The sequence below is a fragment of the Emys orbicularis genome, chromosome 6, assembly GCF_028017835.1.
Source record: "Emys orbicularis isolate rEmyOrb1 chromosome 6, rEmyOrb1.hap1, whole genome shotgun sequence".
Taxonomy (NCBI): domain Eukaryota; kingdom Metazoa; phylum Chordata; order Testudines; family Emydidae; genus Emys; species Emys orbicularis.
The window spans coordinates 63,901,419-63,924,148 of record NC_088688.1 but is presented as its reverse complement, the minus strand read 5'-3'; the positions used below and the strand labels follow the sequence as shown (position 1 = coordinate 63,924,148).

Here is a 22,730-nt window from a genome sequence, read left to right as displayed (position 1 = left end):
GATGCAGTTTATTCTGGAATCTGTGCATTAACCCACATGCCAGATAGTTTTCTAAAATACTACTCAAAACCAGTTACCGCACATATGCACTGTCCAACTTTTAAAACTTGAATCCATAGTCACTTAATTCTTTAACATCTAGTGATTAGACTGTCTTTGAGTAATTGTTTGTCACATTACATTTTTTAATCAAGACCATAAGGGTTTTTAATGGAGCCCTAACATAATTTTATAGCACCTGAAATGGCATAGTCTGATATTGTGGGAATGAAAATCTGAAACCTTATGCTCTTTTATGTTCTATGTTTTATACCATATTACTAAAAGATGAGCTGATTGTGAGGAATGAATACTGTCTGCCTGTTTCTTTCAAAATAGGAAGAATATTCTTCGATTTTTGGATGCTGAAAGAGATGTCTCAGTGGTCAAAAGCAGCTTCAAGCCAGGAGACGTAATTCACTATGTGCTAGACAGACGTCGCACCCTGAACATTTCTCAGGATTTGCATAGCCTCCTTCCTGAAGTTTCACCAATGAAGAACCGTCGGTTTAAAACATGTGCAGTTGTGGGCAATTCTGGCATCCTCCTGGACAGTGAATGTGGAAAGGAGATTGACAACCATGACTTTGTAATAAGGTGAGCTTTCATCTGCAGCTGGGGATTATAGCCTGCTATCTGTCACTTTGGGGGAGGGGGGGGAGGAGGAGGAAACAGGCAGAAATGCTTTAACCTGAGAGATCAATTTCAGGGATTATTTGGAATTACTGAGTAATTTATCTGAAGTGATATTTTCACTGTGTGATACCTAAATTTAAATACATTTTTGGTATGGAAAAAACAAGATTACTTCTATATTGAAAATGAGAGGTGTGCACATTTGGAGGTAGAAGACAGATTCACATTGCTCATTGCCTGTGTTTGTTCATTTGTGTTATTCCAGATAAAATCATTACTCTGAATGAAGAGTTGTTCCTGTAAATGGAAAATTTCTTTTTCCAAAATCTCTCTTCCTGTCTCTTGGCGAGTAGTCGTGGCCTAGCAGTAAATTACTGAATTACTTTATATATGGGGGGGCAAAATTTCATTGTGATGCATTGGAATTTAGTCAGATGGCTTCAGGTAAGGTAACTGAAAGCCACATATCTCACTCACTTCACATTGCTCTGAAAATATATCCCCACAGCAGGTACCAAAAGTTTCATATAATTTTTTATTTTTTTTAGTGTAGACACTCAAACATGCTCAACCTCAACAAAATTTTGTTTTAGGACTTCACAGATTAGGGGCAAATTAAGAGCAGTTACTGCCGCCATTTGACAAGCTGTCATGATATGAACATACATAGATAAATTTAGACAAAAAAGATACTCTGCTTTTTAGGCAAAGTCTCCATTGGTATGGAACAAGGAGGGCTTAATGGTGGTGATAGAGAATTACTATATATGTAGGGTTAGCTCACATCACTGCTCCTGTTCCTGTTTTTCCTTTTCTATTTTGTACAAAGCTGGTGGAAACTTGAAAAGGACGGCGTTTATGAAAGGAAAAATTATAGTTCTTTTCTTTTCATAATGTTAAGGCTGGTATTTTCAAAAGCTTTCAGTGGAAGTTGGACATCTAGCTCTCTTAGGCAGCTTTGAAATAAATACATCACCCTTTTCCTAGTAGTAACAATTGCAGGAATTATTGAGTAGTATTTTCTTCAAAGGCACAATTTTAGGCTTGAATAGAGAAACACAGCAAGTTTTTTAACAAGACTTAAGAAAACCTCATTAGTATATTGGACAATGTGAAATACATTTCATCGTTATGCACTTCATTACAGCTAGTTATCCCATTTTATGATCACTTGTATTAATCTGCAAAAAGAACACTTTTCCAAAGATGCTAATAAAAATGGATACAAATCCTTTGGACTCTTTTATGGAAAAATGCTGCCTGTCATTTAGGGTTGCCAAAGACCTCAGATGCTCCTGCACCTTGCTAACTGAAGGGCCTGACTTTTGTTTTGGATAGTGACACTGCAGAAAGCTGGGAGGACAGAGACAAGAAAATTATAAAGATTTGGAAGCTATATTATAATGTCTTTCTTCACATTCCACCTTTCATCTCTCTGTTCTGTCCTACAACACGTGACCAAAACACTGCGCACACAGATATAGGAGCTATATTTTATTTTGGAGTTTTTCCAGTGACTGGCCAGAGACTGCCCTTTCCTTTTCCATGCATGTTCGACTCCTACTCTGAACGCTTTGATTCTGCCAAGTTAGAACTCCTGCTTATAGCCGAGAGAGTTCATTATAAACGGTCCATTGCACTTAGCCTGTAGCTTTTTTTGTTGACGTTATGCCCTCTTGCAGGTTTAATGTGTTTGACTTGACAAGCTGCATAATGATGCAGATACTATACTTTCTGCAGGAAGTTCTTCTGTGTGAAGGCAAACTCATGATTGTCCCTCAAAAAGGCCTGGATTCAGCAAAGTACCTAAGCACGTACAGTATTTAACTTTAATCGTGTGCTTAATTCCTGTTGAAGTCAAAGAACCGCCTATGCCTATCCCCAAAACACATCTTAGCTAGTAGTGAAACCAGAGGATGAGATCTAATATGAATTTTGAACTAACAAAGAATTTGAGCTCTGTGGAATAAAGGAAGTATGTTTGCAAAGGTTTAATCTACAGAAATTAGCCTGTGAATAAAAGGAAAATGATAAAGCTCAATATGAACATCAGGAAGCAAAACCTGCAATTTAGATTGGAGGCACATGTATCACGTCAATGCAGTCCCATCACATCAGAGGGACTAGCCATAATAATCAGTATCCTTAGTATTCCAGAATAGGGTCAGATTAGCCAAGAGTGAATCCTTCATCTGAACAAGAGGCAAGCAAATGGGTGTGACACTTTGGAGTATGTATGGTACAGAGATTTTATTCACTGGTCAGACCTTAACACTCTTCAGAAGTGCACAGAATGTGTATGGCTAAACTGCATTCAGAGACTTTTCACTGCTTAAAGTATACAGTAAGGAAGTCCTTTAGGAATTATGGGAGAAGAGTGAATAGATCTCTTTGCTAGGAGAAGGAGAGAAAGGAACCTAATAAAAGTAAACAGCACTCTATGTTTCCTTCATGCTGGATAATTGTATTGCTGTAAGGGCTCAGGTACGAACTCCATGATCTGACTTTGCTGATTCCTTTGCTTTTGGTTGATTTATCTGAAAATAAAAATACACATCTTATTCACCACGTTTTTTTTGCTTTTTCTGAAAAAAGCAGTTGTATAGGCTATATTGGGCTCACAGTTGTCCGTACAAACTAATGAAGAAAATTTCTGTGGACTCTTAACAGTTTTGTGTAGTATGAGCAAACCATTTTAGAGATATGCTTATATTGTTTTGGTGAAACTAAATATTATTCTGTTAATTTTGGTAATACTTTGTTTTCCTCTTAAGAGATTCATGAAAGGAAATACATAACAAAAAGTGTGTGATTCTATTAGAACAGGAGTATCTTGATTACACTACCCCTAATATCAGTGGTCTTGTTAGTTTGATGGTGGCAGTGATAGTGAAAATGAGACCAGTGTCTGAAGGTAAGGAAAGTACTTCAGACATTCTACAGTAACTTCAAACTTCAAAAAGATCTCACAAAACGAAGTGATTGGGCAACAAAATGGCAAATGAAATTTAATGTGGATAAATGTAAAGTAATGCACATTGGAAAAAATAACCCCAACTATACATACAATACAATGGGAGCTAATTTAGCTACAACTAATCAGGAAAGAGATCTTGGAGTCATCGTGGATAGTTCACTGAAGACGTCCACGCAGTGTGCAGCAGCAGTCAAAAAAGCAAACAGGATGTTAGGAATCATTAAAAAAGGGATAGAGAATAAGACGGAGAATATCTTATTGCCCTTATATAAATCCATCTTCGTACAGATGTGGTCTCCTCATCTCAAAAAAGATATATTGGCATTAGAAAAGGTTCAGAGAAGGGCAACTAAAATGATTAGGGACTTGGAGTGGGTCCCATCTGAGGAAAGATTAAAGAGGCTAGGACTTTTCAGCTTGAAAAAGAGTCTAAGGGGGGATATGATAGAAGTATATAAAATCATGAGTGGTGTGGAGAAAGTGAATAAGGAAAAGTTATTTACTTGTTCCTATAATATAAGAACTAGCAGCCACAAAATGAAATGAATGGGAAGCAGGCTTAAAATAAATAAAAGGAAGTTCTTCACACAGCACACAGTCAACCTATGGAACTCCTTGCCTGAGGAGGTTGTGAAGGCTAGGAATATAACAGGGTTCAAAAGCGAACTAAATAAATTCATGGAGGTTAAGTCCATTAATGGCTATTAGCCAGGATGGGTAACGAACGGTGTCCCTAACCTCTGTTTGTCAGAGGGTGGAGATGGATGGCAGGAGAGAGATCACTGGATCATTACCTGTTAGGTTCACTCCCTCTGGGGCACCTCACATTGGCCACTGTCGGTAGACAGGATGCTGGGCTGGATGGACCCTTAGTCTGACCCACTATGCCCATTCTTATGTTCTTATGTTAGTATTTGGATTGTGATACAGTAAACAGGGCCGGCTCCAGGCACCAGGCAACCAAGCTGGTGCTTGGGGCGGCACCTGGAGGGGGGCGGCGCGGCGCTCGGGCCGCCGGGGAGAGCGGGGCCACAGCCGGGCTCGCCGCCCTCCCCCCGGCGCTCTGGCCGCCCTCCCCCCGCGCCCTCCCCCTGGCTGCCCTGCGCTCTGGCCGCCGGGGGGAGAGCCGAGCCCCAGCCGGGGCTCGCCGCCCTCTCGCCGCCCTGCCCCCGGCGCTCTGGCCGCCGGGGCTCGCGCCGAGCCCCCGCTGGGGCTCGCCGCCCTGCCCCCGCCGGGGCTCGCCGCCCTGCCCCCGGCGCTCTGGCCGCCGGGGGGGGGGGAGAGCCGAGCCCCCGCCGGGGCTCGCCACCCTCGCCCCGGGGCTCCGGCCGCCCTCCCCCCTGGGGCGGCAAAAAAGCCAGAGCCGGCCCTGACAGTAAATCCAGCAATCTTGCATTGCAATATGATGGAATTGGATACTATGTTAAAGGTAACCTGAAAATATTAATAACCAATGAAATATGACTTGGACACCCTAAAAGCATTATCAAGGGGAGAAGGAAGAATTCACTATCTAGCTTATTTAAATTGTATAGTGTCTCATCTTTAAGGTAGTCATCCAAGGTCACTAATAACTGACCCTTTCTGTGAGACATCACCGTGTGCTATATGTTGATGATGCCTGACCTATCATAGTCAATTGGAGCTAAAGAAGAAAATAACTAGATTGTGTTTAGAATATGTTTATTAAGCCAGATTTTTAAAAATAGGTACCTAACAGCGAGAGACAGTGTATGCACACATGGGAACAAACAGGTAATTGTGCTAGTAAATTATACAGTTGCAAGAATGCAATTATCACTCCTCTTTACAGAGCGCTAAAAATGCATATGTAAACACACACTTTTTTGCAAATGCAGTTGTATGCTTTGTCAGTGTAACTATCTGTTTCTACCATATTTAGGGCACATCTTAAGCAGCTATTTTTGAGATAAAGCATAACTCTACACAAACAGGACTTGATTCTCTTCACGCACCAGTGTAAATCAGGAGTAACTTCTTTAATGTCAAGGGGCCAGATCTTCTGCTGGAGTAAAGTGGCTTAGCTCTGTCAAGTTCAGTAAAGCTACAACAGCTTAAGCATCAGAAGGTCTGACTCAGTTGAGTTAACTTGGTGAGAGAGGAGAATCAGGCCTCTATTCTCTTAAAATGGTACTGATTGCAAATTGTTTGCTCTCTTCAGATTCTTTCCTAGTCACCTTTTAAAGCTAAGTGTATCCAAGAAAATGAGCACTGATCCCTGCATCCACAGTACTGATGGGATAAATCACAGCATGTAGCATTTCTGTATGATACCATGAAAAGGTTCCTTAACTCTAAGAACACCTGTCACTCTATGAAAGGAATCAGTGCTGTAAAAAATAAGATAATACACTGATTGCTCGCAGGTTGCTGAGATATGGCCTGGCTCCACTTGCTGCTGTTCTTCAGTTCTCTAGCTGTTGAATCAGACCGCTATAAGATGGTGCTCCTGTCTAAGATTAAAACATGTCAGGCTTGTTCCTCCACTGAGGATGTTCTAAACAATATTTTTATTGCTATTGCTGACAGGAAAAAAAATACATGATACATGAGAAAATACACATGCAGTAAGATTCAGTAGATCTCTGCAGCTCTAAGGACTCATTTCTTTGGTTTCCTTTACCTTTGTGTTTCCTTTCCTTTGTCTGCGTAGTATGATTGTGCTTTTTCTTTAGAGATAGGTTTTCTAAGTATTTGCAACTTAACAGACAATAGCCATAGGACTACATGTGCTGAATGCCCCCAAATACCGAGGGTGAAATAGGCTTTCAGGGGACACATGATTTTTAACCTTAACCATTTTTCTGTTTAAGGTGTCTCAGTCATGGAGTACCAGCTCTCACTGTGAGTTTTTCAAGCATGAACTCTGCTAGTGATGTTACACCCACTAAAGAGTATAGAGCTAACCTTTGTAGGGTAAGCAAGTGGCAATTTTTTTGTTATATGGTGGTTTTAAGACCTTTATTTAAAAATATAAAATTTTATATTTTAGTCATATATTGTAAGATAATTATAATGTTTCCAGGTATCAAAAAGAAGAGCCACTTGTGTACCTGCCAAAAAATGAGTTCAGGATTCTCTGATTTTTTTCCTATAACAGTTCATGATTTCGTGAGCACACAAGAGAATTCAGTTTACTTTTAGGTTCAGAATGTTAAGAATGCTGAGGATTTTAGAAAAACGGCTTCATTTTTTCCACAGGACGTAAGGATTCTGATCACTCAGGAAACCTTTGCAGTGTAGCTGCAGATACTTTGCACTGGCACAATAAACTAAGGATCAGATTCTGCCAGCCTTACTGACACTGAGTAGCACCTTATTCCACAAAGAATCCAGACCTAAATATATTAGTGTGGGCTACATGGAGCATTTAGGCTTATCCTTGAGTAAGGGGCAACACCTACTGCTCTACTTAAGGAAATTGTAGCTTGCCTGCTCCCCTCTTGTTTGGTGGGGGGGGAGTAAGTTGTGAAGTGGCATCTGAGATAATGGCAACTACTGCATGTGTATTAAGCAAACTGTTGTTGCGCATAAACCTACCAAATATTAATTTTGATAGTAGATGTTCCATGGAGATGTAGGCTGAGCAGAGAAAAGGATTTTTCATTATATTCCATGACTTTGACTCCCTCACAGCTCCTCAAAACTGTCCACATAGTAAACATTTAATCAGATGTGGGTTTCTGTCACATCTTAAGTTACATTTTTACCAGAATACTGTATTTATGCATATATGATTCAGTCCTTACTTGTACAACTAGTTGCATTGGCTTTATATAGGAAAATGATGCATCTCTTTCAGAGACAGACAGAAAGACACTTGCCCCAAGGTCTATTCATGTGAATAAGGGTTTGTAGGATCACTCTACATGTATGACAAAAAACAACTCTCTCTCACTCTCTCTCTCTGCTAGAGATGTAGGGACATACAGCTTTTGTACCTATTTCAAGTATTTCTAGTCTATAGACTAGATAAATGTATCTTGAATAAAACTCCAAAATATGAGTCCCTACTTTTTTGAGAATCATTTCCTAAATTGAGAGATTCACAAAGTGCCTGTCTGGGTCTGAATGGAGGTAATTCCGAAGAGTTTGGTGTGCAGGAGCACATTCAATAAATTTCTTTAGGTTTCTGCTAGCCATTTATTCCAGAACACAATCAGATCGCCTTCCAGTTTGCCCAGGATCTGCAAGTAATTAAGTCTTAATCTTGTTCACTTTCTGCACAGTCATGCTTTTACAAATAGCCTCATTGAAGTAGTGATGTCATCAATTGAGCCTCGTTTACTGTAGTTTAATTTCAGTTTTCCCCAAATGACCTACAGCAGATTCCTTTGTTTTTATGTTGGTTCATGATAATGATTTCTGGACAGAAATCCAGCATTTGGAGTAGAATACTGTTAATCATGGCTTCCTGGAAGGCCTACAGTGTTCTCCAGTGAAGCCTAGAAGTAAGAACTACCATCTTGTCTGTGTACTTGGAAAAGTTCTTTTTGCTCATGTCTGTGTTTTACTGATCTTTTTCTTTCCCCCTCTCCCCCTCCCATAGGGGACAGATGGCAGGGAAGGTGACCCTTTTTTTATCTCAAAGGGTTTGGCGAGCTTTTGATGAGCTTCTTTCAGCAGGCCAGCTAGTCCCACTAACATTTACCTTCCTTCCTCTCATTCATATGCCTTCCCCAACTGCAGACCAGACCCATGCCTTTCCCAGAGAGATTAGTGACAGCACTGCAAACTTGGGGAAACATCAAAAACATGTATTTAAGTCATTACAAGGATCACTGTGTACCAGTGATTTGAAATGAGTGAGTCATTCACATTTCTGCCAGTTGAGAAAGGTGAGGGAGGAAGAAAGGTGGGAATGGGGAGAGTCACTTTCAGCCTTTTGGTTGAGATCAAGTGTAGTATATGTATGTACCTCGTGAACCTTGTAACCGATACTCACAATCCCCCGTAACCCAAGCGCAACCCCAGATGTACAGTACCTTCCCTCTTAACTTGTGTAAATTTGATTTTAAACATTAACTTTAATAAAATTTTAAAATTTGTGGTTATGAATGAGGGGGGGGGAGAGGGGCAGGGTGCAGGGGTTTGAATCCTTCCCATGTTGGGGGAAGGAATCTGGCTATCTTTTTAACCAGTCCTTTAAATGTCTTATTGAACTTGTCTGAATCTGATTAATGTGTATGACAATCCCCAAACATACCATTTCCGCATTCGTATGGTTTAATGCTGCACATCGGAGAAGTGAAATGGCCCCTGGTGTAAATTAAAGTAGTCCCTAGCTGCTCGAAGTAATGGCAACCCATCCTGGGCTGCAGTGCTGCCCAGAATCCTCATAGTACCAGTATGGGCCCACCCCTGATTTGTCTCTGGCCATGTCCCCAGCATGCCCTCTATGCCAGGGCTAATGCGGGGGAGGGGGAGCAGTATATACCAGCCCTATGTTGTGCCTGTACCAGGGGAATGTTCTCATGGTCACTTGCATGTGGCTCCTGTACAGCAGTTGTATGCCTCCAGAATGGTGGATGGAATCTTTCTCAATTTTCAGAGAAATTCTTTAAATTTAGAGAAAGGGGATACCTTAATAAAGTTACCTACTGTACATTTTCATACCTCCTCCTGATGATATTGTATTTACTAGCCAGCAGCTGTTTGTCTTGGCCCTTGTATTTTTTTGTTCTTATAGCTTCACTGAGAGTGATACCTAAAAGTTAGAGGAACCTACTCTTAATGGTTAAACCACTTAAATCTCTCATAACAAAGACAGGTTATATTTCCCATATATCTTCTAATAAAAACCCTTTTAACCATATTACTCTACAAAGACTAAAATTCAACACACAAGCCACCGAGAAAGCCAAATAAAAATGAGAAATCCAATTTCTCTGTAAATTTCCCCAAACAAAAATTCTGTAATCTTCATGCAACAATTACTGCTTCGGTAATCCAGTAGGTTCCCCAGATTTGTACTTCTGCTTCTGAGGTTTCTGGTCAGGTGCAATAACATTTTTTTTTTTCAATACTGTTTCAATTTGAAGAACTTCTTGTTTCTCTTCTAAATCTCCAAACTCCTACCCCGATCTTTTATCTGACCTCCTCACAAAAAGGGAAACAGTCAACACTTTATCCCATCTGTCTCCACTGAACTCCACATGCTGCTAATATGCCATGTTACACAACTCTGCATAAGGTGTGGTTGTACTCTCAAAATTGTATATGTAAAAACAGCATTTTGGGGTTCCATGTTAATTGTCTCATATTTTTAGTGCAAAAGTGCACAGTTTAGAAGTATAAAGATACTTCCTGGCCTCTGCAATTGCTATTCCTGCTGTCTCTTCTTTCTAGGAAGCAGATGGATTTTTGTTGCACACAGGGTGGAGTCAGGAAGACTCGATTTAATCATGGATTTCTGCATAAAAGTGCATTCTTGTTGGTTGTTATAACCTTAATACATATTCTTCACAGCTCTGAGATAAATGTGGGTTTCATTTTTAGAAGTTACACACTATACATTTTTAAAGTGATTTTTGAAAATTCTTCAGATTAGTTTTACAGCTATATCAGAAAATGAATGATTGTTTGGTTATTTCATTTACCAAAGGTAAATGAAGCAGATATTTATGAAGTCATTGGGAGGTGAACTATCTCCAATTCAACAGATTAATCATTAATACTTGGAGGATTTTCTTGCCATGCTGTATTAGAATAATAGAATATCAGGGTTGGAAGGGACCTCAGGAGGTGATCTAGTCCAACCCCCTGCTCAAAGCAGGATCAATCCCCAACTAAATCATCCCAGCAGGGGCTTTGTCAAGCCTGATCTTAAAAACCTCTAAGGAAGGAGATTCTACCACCTCCCTAGGTAACCCATTCCAGTGCTTCACCACCCTCCTAGTGAAAAAGTTTTCCCCCAATATCCAATCTAAACCTCCCCCACTGCAATGTGAGACCATTACTCCTTGTTCTGTCATCTGCTACCACGGAGAACAGTCTAGATCCATCCTCTTTGGAACCCCCTTTCAGGTAGTTAAAAGCAGCTATCAAATTACCCCTCATTCTTCTCTTCTGCAGACTAAATAACCCCAGTTCCCTCAGCCTCTCCTCATAAGACGTGCTCCAGCCCCCTAATCATTTTTGTTGCCCTCTACTGGACTCTTTCCAATTTTTCCACATCCTCCTTGTAGGTGGGGCCCAAAACTGGACATAGTGCTCCGGATGAGGCCTCACCAATGCTGAATAGACGGGAATGATCACGTCCCTCAATCTGCTGGCAATGCTCCTACATTACGAGGAGAACATCAGCAGACAGACATTTAAATTGTTTTATTTAACTAAAACAACGTTAAGTATTCTGGATTTTTTTCCTTCAACAGCAAACATAATATTTTAACAAAACAAGCATATGAATTTTTGAATTTAGTTAAACACAAGTTTTTTTAAATTGTTTAACTAAAATAGTTAAATATTTTTTTAAAAAAACAAAAATTTAATCGACTATGTCAGCCAAGTCAACATGAGAAACTTAAAATGTTGGCTTCTGCAGCTAACTCAGTCGTCTTCACCTTCATTTTCCTGTTTGTTCATAATCTGGAAAAGTAAAAACAAGCTTTCCTGCTTTTTTCAGGTCCCAAACGATTTCTCAGTTTGGAATGAATTAGTCCAAAGGAAGAAAATATTATTTCTACACCGGCAGAAGAAGCTACTGCTGTTAAAAGTGAGATTATCACTTCAACAGTCTCTGAATCCAAGTACTTAAGTGACTTCCACTGGTTCACTGGTGTGACTTTCTTCAAAACATCAGCAGCAAACATATATTTCTTGAATGGTTCTTATTCCCAAACTGGGTCTCTTTTACGGCCTGCTGCCATTATAGGTTTTCCCTTCTAGTGAGAGAATAGTATGGTAGGTCTCAAATCAATGAAGGCTACACTCAGAAAGACCTCAAGACTTCTGGAATATGCTGCTCAAACAGTTTCACTTTTGTTTCTACTGCCTGTCCCTCCCTTCTCACATTTATCTCCAGACTTCTTCTCCTTGTCCAGATCTATTCTGCCCTCAACAATCTTCTATTCATTGAACTTTTTGAAACTTTGCACTGTTAGAAAGAAGTAAGGGATTGTGTACACAGTGTATGCAAATTTGCAGAGGGACAATAGGGTTGAGGTCTGTTATTTCTCACCTCTATATATTTAAAAACATTTTTGCTGTTAACAATTGTTATCTCTGGAGAGACACATCCACAGTTTGAGAACTGCAAAACTAAGCATCTCTGATGGTATCTTCTAGACTGAGCACTGAGTCCCATTGAGTAGATAGAAAGTTTAACCTAAATAATCTATACAGAAGCCCCTGGAGCCCCATAGGATTGGATCCCTAATCCATGAACTATTGGAACTCGTTTGCAAAACTTTTCTTAAACATTACATGAAAATATTGAATTTATAATCCTTATTCCATGATGAGATATCGTTGAGCTATAATGTATCTTTATCTTTAGATGGATTTTTTTAAAGTGCTTTTTGAGGGAAAAACCTGATTTAAATAAAAAAAAATCTGATTTTATTTATTTAAAAAATCATTGATTTTTATCCACGCTGGTTGCACATCATCGTCAGTAAGAAAGATTTTGCCAGTCAAATTAGGCCCTCAGTTTTCCAGTGTTCATTGTCTTTAAATTATTCCCTTAGGCCTGGTCTATACTACAGCATTAGGTTGATTTTAAGGCAGTTTATGTTGACCTAATTATGTCAGTGTACATACTACAGCCTTGCTCCTGCCATTGTAAGTGCCCTACTACACTGACATAGTAACTCCATGAGAGGCATAGGGCTTATGTTGATGTAGTTAGAGTGATGCAGTGTCCTGTAGATACTGCATTACTTATATCTATTGGCTGTCATTCTTGTCAATTTCTGGCTCCCCAGTTGGGCTGCTGCCCGGTCTCTGCTCCAAGCCGGGCTGTCACCCAGGCTCCCAACTCAAGCTGCTGCTGGGCTCACCACTCCCTTTGGGGAACCCAACTTCCTGCTCTCAGCTGGGCTGCCGCCAGGCTTCTGGCTCTCCACTCAGATTTGGCCGTGCCCACTGGATGCACGGCAGCTGACCAGACTCCGGGTGCAGATCTCCCAGCCAGGCTCCCGGTTCCCCACTAGGGTGACCAGATAGAAAGTGGGAAATGGGGACAGGTTGGGGGTGGTGGTGGTTAACAGGTGCCTGTATAAGAGAGAGCTCCGAACATCATGACTGTCCCTATGAAATCTGGACATCTGGTCACCCTACTCCCCACTGGGAGCATGGCAGCTGACCAGACTTCAGGTGCGGATCTCCTGGCCGGGAACCTGGCTGCCCTCCCAGGCTCTTGGCTGCCTGCTGGGAGCACAGCTGCACCTGGCAGGGAGCTCTGTGCCCAGAGACTGGTCAGCTGCCCCATTCCCAGTAGTGAGTGGGGAGCCGAAAATCCCGGTGCAGCTGCCCCATTCCAGGCAGGGGACTGGGCTACCGGCAAGGAGCTGTGTGCGGAGCTGAGAGTCCTGGCTCTCAGCCCCCGACACTGCCCCTCTTAAGTTGGTGGAAGCACTTCTGGTGAGGACACATACTGCCAACAGAAGAAGGGCAGTGTGGATATGAACCACCACAATAATTACTGCAGTGGCTGTAAGCAGAGCCGGCTCCAGGCACCAGTGCAACAAGCGGGTGCTTGTGGCGGCCCATGGAAGGGGGCGGCACGTCTGGGTCTTCGGCGGCAATTCTGCAGCGGGTCCCTCAGTCTCTTTCGGAGGGAAGGATGGCCGCCGAATTGCCGCTGAAGAATGAAGCGGCGCGGTAGAGCAGCCGCCGAAGTGCCGCCGATCGCGGCTTTTTTTTTTTTTCCCCCGCTGCTTGGGGCAGCAAAAAAGCTGGAGCCGGCCCTGGCTGTAAGTTGACCTAACATAGGTCAACTTAAGTTTACAGTGTAGACGTGCCCTTAGTGAAACCTGTGCATTCCCCGTGCCTTTAGTATGGTTTTCACAGGTGTAGGTAATTGAAACTTGATAAACCGCTTTTGTTGATTATTCACCTGAAGGAATATAATCCAGCTCGGTTACTCTTAACTGTCTTGGCTTTGTAGGAATAAGAGGGAAGAAAGCAGTAGAAACTTTCTTTTTGAAAGTAAGCAGTTACAACAATGAAAGCACACAGGTAGCAGATCTGTTGAGAAGTTGCCAATTTTACAAACTACCTCTTCAGAGCAGAACTGCATTTTAAGGTATCATGTGACTGTGTGATAGACAATTTCAATAGAACCTTTAAAACTCTCTTCCTTTTCATGTTCTACAAATGCTTCAGCCCATTGTCTGTTCTCTTTCTGCAAATTGTTCTGTTGTGTAGTAAAATGGCTTTAATTACAGTATGTGAGCAGTGAGTGAGAATAGTGTTGAGAATAATATTGCTCACTTCACTCAGTGTTTACCTATGCATAGGCCCCAGCTTTCTCTTACTTCTATTTTCTCCCTCCTGTGTCTTAGCAAAAATTTTTGCTGTAGACTTGTCAGTAGCACAAGATTTAGGGTGACACTTTACCCTGTTTTGGTCTTTGGATAACACTATCTCACCTTGTATTGCGTCTTTTATTTATTTTATTTAAAATATATTGTAGGGTATCATAAATATAGATGGCACTTCAAAGACAACTTTTCAGCTTCTGCTGACACTTTCTTCATCATAGATTCTGATGCTTCTGTCGCTTCTCTTCCATACATGACAATTACTACTTTGCCAGCTGCTTAATCTTTTTTCTATTGTGTTCCCAATTACTTTTGTCAGACAAAACAGTTGCATAAAAAATAAGTCATATCTTCAGCTGGTGCTGTTCTTTATTTGGTGCCTCCGAGAAGTGGGGAGGGCAGAAGTGACTTACTACCACTACTGTTTCCTGTCTTCGGGATGGCTGGAAGCCCCTTGTATGAGTTAGAGCAGCTCTGAGATTATTCTTACTTTGTTGCAGCCGGAATGTTTCCATTTGAGTTTCTGCTCCAGCCAAGGATTTCTGTAGCTATGCCTTTTCCATGTCTTGGCATGCCCGCTGTGCCATAGGCCTCAGAGTAGGTGAGGTAAAACCAGCTTAAGAAACTTTTCATTACCAGTGGGACTCATCAGTTCAGTGAGCACCTAACATTGCTATTGATTTCACTTGATGTTGTCAGGTGCTCAGCAGTTTTGAAAATCATGGCAGTTGTTGAGGGATGTTAGGATTTAGAAGCCTAATTTCAGACACTCAGTTTCATAAATCTTGCCCTGAATGTGCAATTTGATGGAAGATCAGAGTCTAAATCAATAAAACAATAACGATGGGTGATTTCAGCTGCCCACATGAAGGCTAGTCAAATGTCATAAGATATTAGAGAGACAACATGGGTGAGGTAATATCTTTTATTGGATCAACTTCTGTTGCGGTGAGAGAGAGAGACTTGTCTCTCTTACTATCAGAAGCTGGTCCAATAAAAGATATTACCTCACCTACCTTGTCTCCCTAATATCCTGGGACCACCATAGCTATAATGCTGCATACAACAAATAGGATTTAGATAAACAGTTTATTGATATCCGAAATGACTGCTTTGTAGAACAGCTAGTTCTAGAGCATTCAAGATCCAGTCTGGCTTTTTTTATGGTTTTCCTGGGAGAGACACCTAAGAGTAGGTAAAATTTCCATTAATGGTTAAGACACTCATGTTAGTCACTAGCAAAGAATGTTCTAATGCAGAACATCCATTAATATTTTTTCCTTCAGAAGTTACAAAACTCTAAATTTACCTTTTAAAAATCATAATTCCATAACTCTGTAAAACTCTCCTAAACAAAAAATACTATCAAACTGTAATCTGAACTCAAAAACCAGAAGTTACCAGTTCTGTAATAAGTCTGCTGCCCTAGCCTCCTTCTTCTTTTGGGGGGTTTTGTGGTTTTAAAAAAAACTAACCCTTCAGTTGGTGCAGCTCCATTAGCCTAAAAACTCCCCCTTTTCCCCTTTTGAATATCTTAAGTGCTCCTTCTTGCTATTCACAACCACAAAGATCCTTTTTTTGCATGACTGGAAAAGAGACTTCCGTTTACCCTCCCAGAAGTGTAAATAATCATAATATTTAACCTCTCTTCCTCCACTGAGTGACATAATGGCTCTAAAATTACCTATATTAAAACAGTATAAAAAAGTTAGTGGTGTGAGATCTGCCCTCTAGACTAATCTTATATAGAGTCAGTAAAACTACATATATGCAAGAAGATGGAGTTACAGACAGGGTGGAAACTACAACTTACAGTTTTCTGGCTTTCTGTGACTAAGATCTCATTCTTGATATTTCACTTACTTAGTTTTTTGCATATACTATGCAGCAACATTTCAGTTATATGAATTTATTTCTTTATAACCATGTCAGAAGAACTCTACTGGAATCAACTGTAACTACTCAGTAACTCATGGGTAGTGGTGCAGCAAGGTCTGTTGCTAAAGAAGTAAATAATGTGTCATCACTTTTTCTAAGTATTTAATACCATTTAAACCTTCCCTGTTACTTCACTCTGTGGCCTCACATGGGAAGAACCCTTATCACAGTCCCTGTTATTGCAGGAACAAAGAACTTAGTGGTCATAAGTTTAAATTCCTGTTTCGTAAACAACTTAGAAATAAGGGTACTAGAAATGAGGAAACTTGTTGGCAGCTGACTTTAAAGAAGGCAACACTTTTTTTTAAATGAAACCTGAATTCTTATGACAAGTCTTACAGTAGGTAATTAACAAATGATAACATCACCATGATAGACCTTAAGGGGCAGACCTGGCCCCTGTACATCAGTGGCAGATAGGAGCTGGAATTGTGCTGCCACAAAGGGCCTTGGGAAAACTCCCCCAGAACAGGCACATCATATGACTTCTATAAGAAGTTCTATAGTGGCTACCGTGCATACCTAGCAGATGGGAGAAAGTCTTAGGAGGGGCTGTGTAGGAAGTGAGACCATCACTTTAAGGGATTCTGGGCTGGGCAGACTGTGGAGTAGCCTAGAGATAGCTGCTGGGAGCTTAAATTGGGCCAGCCTGTGCTGTAGTTTATGGCAGGAACCACACTGGCTCCCAAACCATCCTATCCTCCTGAGGGCTCCAAACCATATGCTTTTCAAATCACTGCTATTGCCAGACCTCTTCTGTTCTTTTAGGAAGAAATACAAATTCCTTTTTAAACTAAGGGCTGGGGGAAAGCCAACAGGTGTGGAGAGCACACCGTTCGCCTAGAGATGTCCTGTAGGGGAGTCTCTGTATCCTTATAAAGAGGTGAGGATGGATGCTGATAAAATCCAGGAAGGAACTGAAGAGAAACAGTCAAATGAAAGAGTCCCATTCAGTTACATCACATAATTGCAGACAACTAAAAGTGACATATTTTATAAGTGCTTGTGTACAAAAGCTAGAAGTAAGATGATGATGATATTGATGTAACTGGCATTACAGAAACTTGGTGGAATGATGATAATCAATGGGATATGGTAATACCAAGGTACAAAATACATAGGAATGACAGAGTAGGTCATGCTGGTGGGGGAGTGGCATTATCTGTGAAAGAAAGCAGAGTCAAATATAGTACACATCTTAAATGAAGCAAACTGTGCCATAGAATCTCTATAGATAGAAATTCCATGCTTGAATAATAAGAATAAAACAATAGGACTATACTACCGACCACCTGACCAGGATAGTGATGGCGATTGTGAAATGCTCAGGGAGATTAGAGAGGCTATAAGATAGGGGGGAAAAAACACAGTTACAATCCCCCATTATTATCTTCATATTGACTGTGTACATGTCACCGCAGGATGGGATGCGGAGATAAAGTTTCTAAACACAGATTGATCGGACATATGGGTGAACACGATTTTTTTGGGGTAGAGTCAACGTAGTTTTTGTAAAGGGAAATCATACCTCACCAACCCATTAGAATTCTTTGAGGGCGTCAACAAACATGTGGACAAGGGTGATCTAGTGGATATAGTGTACTTGAGCTATTGACAAGGTCCCACACTAAAGGACAGGTCATGGGCAGTAAACAAAAATCCATGGAAGCCCGCATCCTATCCCTGACTTTTACTAAAAATACCCTGGGAACAAGGGGAGACAAATAGAACGCTGCCGAGGTTTGCAACTGCTCCAACCCCAGGGTGGTTGACCCAACCCCAGCCGCTGCTCCGATGGGCTGGGGACTGCATCTCCAGCAGCCCTAGGGCTGACTGCTGGTCAGTTGTCCCTGCAGTCCTGAGCCTGGCCACCAGCCAGTTTTTCTGGTAGGCGGCCCCAGAAGAAGTTACGGAAGTCTGGGAAAGTCTCAAAATCCATGACTTCCATGACAGAATCATAACCTTAGTCATGGGATAAGAGGGAAGGTCCTCTCATAGGACAGTAACTGGTTAAAGGACAGGAAACAAAGAGTAGAAATGGTCAGTTTTCAGAATAGAAAGAAGTAAACAGTGGTGTCCCGCAGGGATTGGCACTGGGGCCAGCACTGGTCAACATGTTAATAAATGATCTGGAAAAAGAGCTAAACAGTAAGATGGAAAAAATTGCAGACAATACAAAACTAGTCCAAAGCAGACTGTGAAGAGTTACAAAGGGATCTCACAAAACTGGGTGACTGGGCAACAAAATGGCAAATGAAATCCAGTTGTTAACAAATGCAAAATATTGCACATTAGGTGGGATGCTGTTTTACATACATACAAAATTATGGGATCTAAATTAGTTGTTACCACTCATAAAAGGGATCTTGGCGTCTTCGTGGATAGTTTTCTGAAAACATCTGCTCAGTGTGCAGTGGCTGTTGGAAAAGCTAACAATATTAGGAACCATTAGGAAAAGGATAGATAATATAAGGCCACTATATAAATCCATGGTACACCCACGCCTTGAATACTGCATGAAGTTATGGTCATCCCATCTCAAGAAAGTTATATTAGAATTAAAAAAGGTACAGAGAAGGGCAACAAAAATGATTAAGGGTGTGAAACAGCTTCCATATGAGGTGAGATCAAAAAGACTGGGGCTTTTCAGCTTGGAAAAGAGACAACTAAGGGGTAGAGATCACTGAGGTCTATAAAATCATGAATGGTATGGAGAAGAATAAGGAAATGTTATTTATTCATTCACATAATCAGGGGTCACCCAATCAAATTAATAGGCAGCAGGTTTAAAACAACACAAAAAAATAGTTCTTCACGCAAAGCGCAGTCAAGCTGAGGAACTCCTTGCCAAGGGATGTTGTGAAGGCCAAAACTATAACGGGGTTCAAAAAAGAATTTGATAAGTTCATGGAGGATAAGTCCATGAATGGCTATTGGACAAGATGGTCAGGGATGCAACCCCATGCTCTGGGCGTCTGTAGTCTCTGACTGCCAGGAACCGGGAGTGGGTGACAGGGGATGATCATTCAATGATTGCCTGTTCTGTTCATTCCCTCTGAAGCACCTGACATTGGCCACTATTGGAAGACAGGATATTAGGCTAAATGAACCATTGGTCTGACCCAGTATGGCCGTTCTTATGGTCTCTCCTTTTTTTTGCTTCATGCTCTATGTAGTCCAAATGCAAGGCAGTGAAGCTGTTTTCTATTAAGTATGCAGACATCATAGTGATGTGCTTTCTGTAAATAGACAGATGAGCAGGTATTACTCTCTCTGGTAGGTTCTGTGCTATCCTTGCTTTTGTTTTTTGTTTTGTTGCAGTGCACGTGAGCCTTGAAGTTCAGTTCCAGATTTAGATACATTCTAAAAGTTCAGGGGCATCTGGATTCAGGGTTCCAGTTTTGGTCCATTTTAGAGATCAGGACTTGTATCTGTATTACCAAAGTTTGCAGACTGTGAGGGGGAAGACTTTGGGGGTTCTTGGTGCCAGTTTAGGCCCATCTGTAGAGTTTAGGTGACATGAATACATATCAATTTTCCAACAACCAGTTAATCTTAATATTTTGGCTTCCAGAGTACACCTCGAGTTAATACCATATGGTGGGCATATTATCCTTTGATCCACAAGGAATGGTTTGCTGAAAGAGGAAACACTTTCACAGCAGTGTTCTGTGCAGGTTCTGCTTGATGCCAGCAACAGTTGCCAAACACTTCTATTTCAACCAAGAAGCCTGTATTCTACAAATTGCACAGATTAGGCAATGGATCAACACACTTAAAATGTATAGGGCCAAATCCTGAGGTCCTTTCTCAGTTTTTACCTGTTGCTTTACATTGGAATTTGTCTATGCAAGGAATGCAGGATTTGGCCCATAAATACTACAGTTGGATATGTACATTTGGGTCATCTAGCCCATTCCACTGCATCACTGTGGAATAATAAAATCTGTATTTGGCTGTGGCTTCCATGAATGTGATTGCAATACCTTCTTTATAAGGTAATTCAGTTCTGCAACTTCGCTGTGCGACAGGCTTAATTGGGCCATAAAACCAGCATAATGAGCCCAGCATGGATAATTTCTCTGTAAGAATGTAGATCCTCTCATGATGTAGGTCACGGGGGCATGGCCAAAGGAAAAGAAGTATGTGCAATGCTAATCTTTGGCAGCATTTTTAACTCCTTTGGCCTCTAGATCTTAAGTTTACTAAGAGCAGTCCTCAAGCTGTTCTGACATGGTATAGGGGGACTGTTCCTGGACAGTGCTGCAGGAGGATCAAGGGTTTAAGCACTTTGTGTGCATGCACATAACCTGTACTCTGTACATCTCAGGATGTGGTTCATTATATAGGTTCCCAAATGACATGCAGTGTATTTCAGTACTTTGTTTCCTTTTGTGGTGACAGCATCACATTGCATGCTCATGTTCAATTTATTCTTTCATGTCACCCCCAATGGAGTATTGTTTCCTATCAAGGAAACAGACATTTTATACTTTAGAATATTTTTTCTCCCCAAGTGAACCAACTCATAATTTATCTATTAAATCTTGTTATCTTAATTTCTGTTACTCTACTTTTTTTTTACAGGCTACTGAATTTTCTTGTTCATTGTGCTAGTCCATCCATCATTTTATCAGCAAATCTGATCACTGTCCTCTCTACTCCTTCCTCTAAGTCAATGGTTCTCAACCTTTCCAGATTACTGTACCCCTTTCAGGAGTCTGATTTCAGCCCCGAGCGGTGGGGCCCAGGCTTTAGCTTGAGCCACAGGTGGTGAGGCTTGGGCTTCAGCATATATCTTAGCTGCAATGGGCACATGCTTGCCACCACCTAATGGCAGTCCTGAACTTGCGACCCCCCCCCAATAACCCATCCTGTGACATCTCCCCCAGGGGTTGCCACACCCAGATTGAGAAACACTGATATAGTATATAGTATAAACAGTATAAACAAGTCATAGTATGAAATTTTAGTTTGTACCAACTTTGCTAGTGCTTTTTATGTAGCCTGTTGTAAAACTTGGCAAATAGCTAGATGAGTTGATGTACCCCTTGGAAGACCTCTGCATACCCCCAGGAATACACGTACCCCTGGTTGAGAACCACTGCTCTAGGTCACTTATGAAGATACTAAGTAATAATGGATACAACACTGACCCTTGTTGAATGCTTCAAGATACTGTTACACATGGCCATTAATAATTACTCTCCTCCAGCCAGATCTGTATCCATCCTTCTACTTTTTGCATATTTTTACATGAGTACTTTTATCCAAACCACATTTTTGCTTTCTAATTGAGACTCCACGTGGAACTGTTTTTTAATATCTCCATATATTATGTCCACTATGTTTGTCATAAATACACATACACACACACACAGACACATAGACACACATACGGTTTAGTTTGACTTGAACCTGAGCTTACTGCTTACCTTAACTATCTTCTTGCTGCTTACTTATCCTCCTTACTAGGTTCTTGAATCCTTATTATTCACTCTAGTTTTTTTTTTTTTAATATGATGTTAAGGTTAGACTTATTGGCCAGTAATTTCCTGGATATCCTTTTTATGGGATGGTGAACAAGCTTAGTTAGGATTTTGGATATTGTCTTAGTTCATCCAATAGGAAGAGTAGTGAGCTGTGGAATCCAGGTGTGTTGCCTTGTATTCAATGCAGTGGATACTAGTGAACACATGTATTATGACCCTTCCCTTCCCCGCCTGTTTACTTTTTCCCCCAGATAAAGACCATTATAGTTAAACTTTCTGCACAATCAGACCAAGAAGAATCTTTCTAAGAACTGGGGGATAAAACTAGTCAATGCAAGGGGAAAACAAGGAGCTAAAGCTGCTAAGCTGTTTTTTCCATATAAAAATATTTATTCTTTCAATCTCAAAGACCAGAACCATTTCCCAATGTGAAATTTAATGGATAAAAAACAAAGAACTAAATAAAACAACCTCTTTTTTTTGTAACATTCTTGTTACCAGGGCAATCCCTGTTTACATTGCAGTCCCTTTAAAAATAAGCTGCAGTAAGGAATTTGTGAATACTGTGCTGTAGCCTTGCAAATTTCCGCAGGATGTGATGAAGTTTTGTCGATGCTCATATGTAGATCCACTCACCTGCTTCCTGAAGTCTGTCTTCAGTGTAGGATATAACTGATATTTCTGTCCTGTTTTTATGTTCCCAACTTCAGTACGTGACTTCAGGGATTTCCTATATTCAAGTCTGTCCTCCTTGGCATTGATGAGTTAGGCTTGCTTTCTTGCAGGTTGACTTAAGTAGTGGTGATATTGTTTTTGTTAAGATGGTCATGTGCTTCTGAAGCTTAAAGGAAGTTGCTGAGATCTGGGAGAGAATTGTATTTGAGAGTGGAATTTTAAACAGTAGTGCAGTAGGAAGAAAACAATATTGGGGTAGGTGGGCAGGAAATAGCCCAGTAAATACCACTGTAGTATTTATTCTCTCTTGTTCAATCTGGCTGAGTGGTAGCAGGGACACTTCTGCAATAGCCTTTTATTAACAGGAGAAATTAAAGTTTAATTTGAAGCTTGTCATTTAATGTCCAGTACTGGAAAATATTGTAATGAATCAGCTGGCTTATTACTGGGTAGCCACCTTCTTCC

The 22,730-nt window shown here is 40.9% G+C and overlaps 1 protein-coding gene across 1 annotated transcript in view; it reads left to right on the top strand.

The window, feature by feature from the left end:
* ST8SIA4 (ST8 alpha-N-acetyl-neuraminide alpha-2,8-sialyltransferase 4) overlaps positions 1-22,730 on the top strand; it is a 75,775-nt gene that overhangs the window by 17,133 nt on the left and 35,912 nt on the right. Inside the window, exon 3 of the mRNA XM_065406587.1 lies at positions 379-636. Coding sequence (XP_065262659.1) covers positions 379-636 — 258 coding nt within the window. The remainder of the gene's footprint in view (positions 1-378; positions 637-22,730) is intronic.